General features: G+C 46.1%; 1 protein-coding gene across 1 annotated transcript; it reads right to left on the reverse strand.

Moving 5' to 3' along the window:
* Positions 1 to 437: 437 nt before the first annotated feature.
* Positions 438 to 2,402, reverse strand: LOC142140273 (general transcription factor II-I repeat domain-containing protein 2-like). Its single transcript, XM_075198091.1, has one exon. The coding sequence runs from the start codon at positions 2,296 to 2,298 to the stop codon at positions 484 to 486; it is 1,815 nt and encodes a 604-aa protein (XP_075054192.1). The 5' UTR covers positions 2,299 to 2,402; the 3' UTR covers positions 438 to 483.
* Positions 2,403 to 4,332: the final 1,930 nt, after the last annotated feature.

Consider the following 4,332-nt stretch of genomic DNA (forward strand, 5'->3'; position numbering starts at 1 on the left):
CCCTTAGCTGGAGTTGAGGTGGCAGAGCCGAAGTAAGGCAGTCCATGGATGGCAGTCTGAGAAATGGGTAATGAACTTTTCCCTCTCACAGGTGGATTATACGGATGCTCCGGGCCTGGAGTTAAACCTAAACCTCTAGACCAGGGGTGTCAAACTCAAATTCATCGGGGGCCGCATCAGCAGTTTGGTCCCCATCAAAGGGCCGGTTGTATCTGTAGGTCTATGTGTCCACTCTTTATTATCATAAATTAATGTCACTGCATTCAATTATTACTGTTTTTTGTAATAATGTAAGTAATAACTAGCTCTGAAAGCAGAAACATAGTCAGAATAATGACAAGTAGATATTCAAATGTACAATTATTGTACAATGTATTGAAAAATGTTTTTTGGTAACAAACATTAATTTTTTTTTAAACATACAAATATTGCCAAACACTGTTTATTAAACATATGGAAAACACAAGGCATTACCTTTTTTTTTTAACTTTTCTGACTAGATGGCTGACATCGTTTTCCTAAGGTCAGTCCATCGATGTCTGGCGTTAGGTCTTGTGCTGTAGCAATCCGCAAAACAGCATGGAGGTTATCATCAGTGATGCGTGATCTGAGCTTGGTCTTGTTCAGATTCATGACTGAAAACATCTGTTCACATAGATAAGTGCTCCCAAACATGGACAGAACACGTGCAGCTTGAAGTCGGAGCTGTGGCATCAAAGCAGGGGGGAGGAGACGGTAAAAGTCGTCGACTGACGCATCCTGGAACTTCGCTTTCAGGCTGCTCTTGGACTGAAGTTCTATTAATTCCATTTGAAGGTGATGTGGTGCACTGTCAACATCGATGTTGAAGGGATTGGCAAAGCTGGTAAAGGTTAAGTTTTGTTCTTTAAAATCAGAAAAGCGTTGATTGAATTCATCAATCAGCCGATTCACTTTGGTACCCAATCGAGCACATGAAAAAGTACCTGGGAATGAGGTTGAAATGCTCTGGCAGATAGGAAAGTGGGCAAGACTGTCTTTTTCAAGCTGTGACTTCCATAGGCGCAGTTTCTCCTGGAAAGCTGTTATTGCGTCATACATTGAGGTTATGACTTGTTTGCGGCCTTGCAGCCTCAGATTCAGTTGGGCGAGATGCTCTGTTATGTCACACAACATGGCAAAATCGCACAGCCAGTTTGGATCTGACAGTTCTGACAAGGGCTTCCCTTTACTTTGCATAAAAAGATTAATGTCTTCCAAAAGCTCAAAAAATCTCTTGAGAACGGTGCTCCTACTCAGCCACCTTACTTCTGTATGGTATGGCACATCTGTATGTTCCATGCTCACCTCCTTCAAAAATTGTTGGAACTGACGATGATTCAGACCTCGTGCACGCAGAAAATTCACTGTTTTCGTGACTGTGGACATTATGTTATCCAGTTGCAGAACCTTGCCACACAGAGCTTCTTGGTGGATAATGCAGTGATAAGTTATCAGCGGCGTGTGGCAATTACTTTTTTCCATTTTCTCTTTTAACAGTCCAACCAAGCCATTTCTCACTCCACACATTGCTGGAGCGCCATCAGTAGTAAGTCCCACCAACTTTTCCCAAGGTAATTTCATTTTATTTACGGATTCCTCCACTGCATTGAAGATATCCCTCCCAGTTGTTGTCCCATACATGGCGACCACATCCAAGAGCTCCTCACTAACAGACAAGTCTTCCTTCACACCTCTTACAAAAATAGCTAGATGAGCTGTATCAGTATTGTCAGTGCTTTCATCAACAGCTAATGAAAATGCCACATAACTGCATGTCTCTTCAGCCAACTTTGTTTTAAGATTACAGGTTAGGTCCCTGACTCGGTCTGTGATGGTGTTTCTTGACAAGCTGACATTGTTAAAAGCCTGTCTCTGCTCAGGGCACACCTGTTTAGATACCTTCAGCATACACTTCTTTACAAATGCACCTTCTGAAAAGCACTTTGAAGCTCGCGCAATTTCTTCAGCCACAAGATAGCTGGCTTTCACTGCTGCATCATTTTTTGCTGTCATTTTTGAAAAAATATTCCGTTGAGAATGCAGGCTACCTTTTAATTCTTGGACCTTTTGTTGCTTTTCCTGGTGGCTAAAGTTAGCAAATTTGGCTCCATGTTTGGTCTCAAAGTGCCGGCGTAAATTGTATTCCTTCATCACTGCCACTGCCTCATAGCAAATAAGACATACCGGCTTGTCTCCATTAATCACAAACATGTATTCACTTTCCCATCTCTCCTGAAATTGCCTTCCCTCTGCATCAACTTTTCTTTTCTTGGACATTTTTGGGGTATTTGATTGTAGTTTATGGTCCCTATACCACTGTAAAGTGACATGGAAGTGGTCAGTATATCCAAAGTTTACCGCTCCACCTGCCTTATATGTGCCCAGCCATGTGCCCCCTTTTATAGTGCCCATGCCCAGCCATCTGCCCCCTTTTATAGTGCCCAGCCATATGCCCCCTTTTAAAGTGCCCAGCCATGTGCCCCCTTTTATAGTGCCCATGCCCAGCCATCTGCCCCCTTTTATAGTGCCCATGCCCAGCCATCTGCCCCCTTTTATAGTGCCCAGCCATGTGCCCCCTTTTATAGTGCCCAGCCATCTGCCCCCTCCATTTACTTTACTTACCTTTTACTTCTTTCTTTCTTTTACTTCTTTACTTCTTTCTTCTTCAGTCTGGCTCCTCTCCGCGGCGTCCGCGCGCTCCTCTGATCCCTGGAGATGTCGGACGGACGTCACGTGATGACGTCACGTCCGACACCCAGGGAGCAGTGCGGGGCAGGAAGAAGTCGGGGCAGGTCCCGGAAGGTAAGTAAAATTTTTTTTTTTTGTTAACTTGAGCCATTTTTTAAATGAATTTACTCCGTGCAGGCACGGAGTAAATTCATTGAAAAAAAAAAAGGGGAGGCTGCAAGGCTGGCGGCGGCTCCGCGGGCCATCAGACGAGGTCTGGCGGGCCGGATTTGGCCCGCGGGCCTTGTGTTTGACACCCCTGCTCTAGACGATGCCGAATGCTGCTTCTCGTCTCCAAGTCTGCAGTGAAGTTTATCCGGCAGCGAAAAATGGTCAGGTACGCATGCTCAACCTTCTTATCGGGTTAGCTCCGCCAAAGTTTTCAAGCCGAGTATGGTGCAAATGATATCGATATCAAAAGGGGGGAAATAAATGGAACCCTACGCATTTCGCCACAGGGAAAGATAGTCTGCAAATGCAGAGCATCCGCATAATCCACATGTGAGAGGGGTAAGTTCATCTGCAGATACCCGAGTAAAGGAAGAGAAGGAGTGGCACAGGAAGTGAGAGTGACAGTAGGGAGGAGGAGATGGAGATAGTGTCCACAGATGAGGGTTGACAAAGTGGGAAGGGAGAGGGTAGGGCAAGAAGAGACTGATGGGAGGAGATGTCATGACATATTGACTCAATTTTGGTGGTGAAGTGGGTAGCAAAGTTGATAGCAGACAGCGAGCGGGGGAGGGGGAGTGGGGAGAGTAGAGTAGGGAGTTGAAGGTGGAAAAAAGGCGATGGGGGTTGGAGGATTGAGAGGAAATTAGAGCCTTAAAGAAGGACTGTTTAGAGTGTGATAAGGCAGAACTGTAACAAGCAAGTATAAACTTGAAATGAAGTAAGTCAGCACTTCACATTGTTATTGCTCTGCCATTGCTCTTCTCCTTTTACATTGTCTACATTGCTTTTATTGGTTTCACTGCTTTGTCTCCGCTTCTAATTTGATCTGTTCCACTTCGGACTCCCTTCTGCTGCCCTCCTCTTTGTACTTCTCCCCCTCACCTCCCCGCTTCCTCCGGCCGTTTTCTAATTCCCCTGTCTCTCATCATGCCGCCTCGCTCCTTTCCTATACCCATCCTCTCCCCCAGCCCCCGCCAAGGGCCCATATCTCTCTATCCTATCTCTCACACCCCCCTCGCTCCATCAACCCTGACAACCTCATCCATATCTCCTCTTCTTCATCCCTCCCTTTTTCGTGTGCCCTCTGGAACTCCAGGTCTGTCCGTAACAAACTGTCCTCCATTCACGACCTCTTCATCTCTAACTCTCTTAATCTTCTTGCTATAACTGAAACCTGGCTTACTTCTTCTGATACTGCCTCCCCTGCCGCTCTCTCTTATGGGAGCCTCTCTTTCACCCACTCCACCAGACCTATCCCCTAACTGCACTTTTCGGGTCATACCCACTCTACCTTCCCTCTCCTTCTCCTCCTTTGAAGTCCACTCCATTCGGCTCTTCTCCCCCATCCACCTCCGTGTCTCCGTCATCTACCGTCCCCCTGGCCCTACCTCTCTTTTTCTCGACAACTTCGCC

The sequence above is a fragment of the Mixophyes fleayi genome, chromosome 2 (genome assembly GCF_038048845.1).
Source record: "Mixophyes fleayi isolate aMixFle1 chromosome 2, aMixFle1.hap1, whole genome shotgun sequence".
Classification (NCBI taxonomy): domain Eukaryota; kingdom Metazoa; phylum Chordata; class Amphibia; order Anura; family Limnodynastidae; genus Mixophyes; species Mixophyes fleayi.

Coding starts and splice junctions, on each gene's coding strand:
- LOC142140273 (XM_075198091.1), bottom strand. CDS start 2,298: ATGTCCAAGAAAAGAAAAGTTGATGCAGAGGGAAGGCAATTTCAGGAG.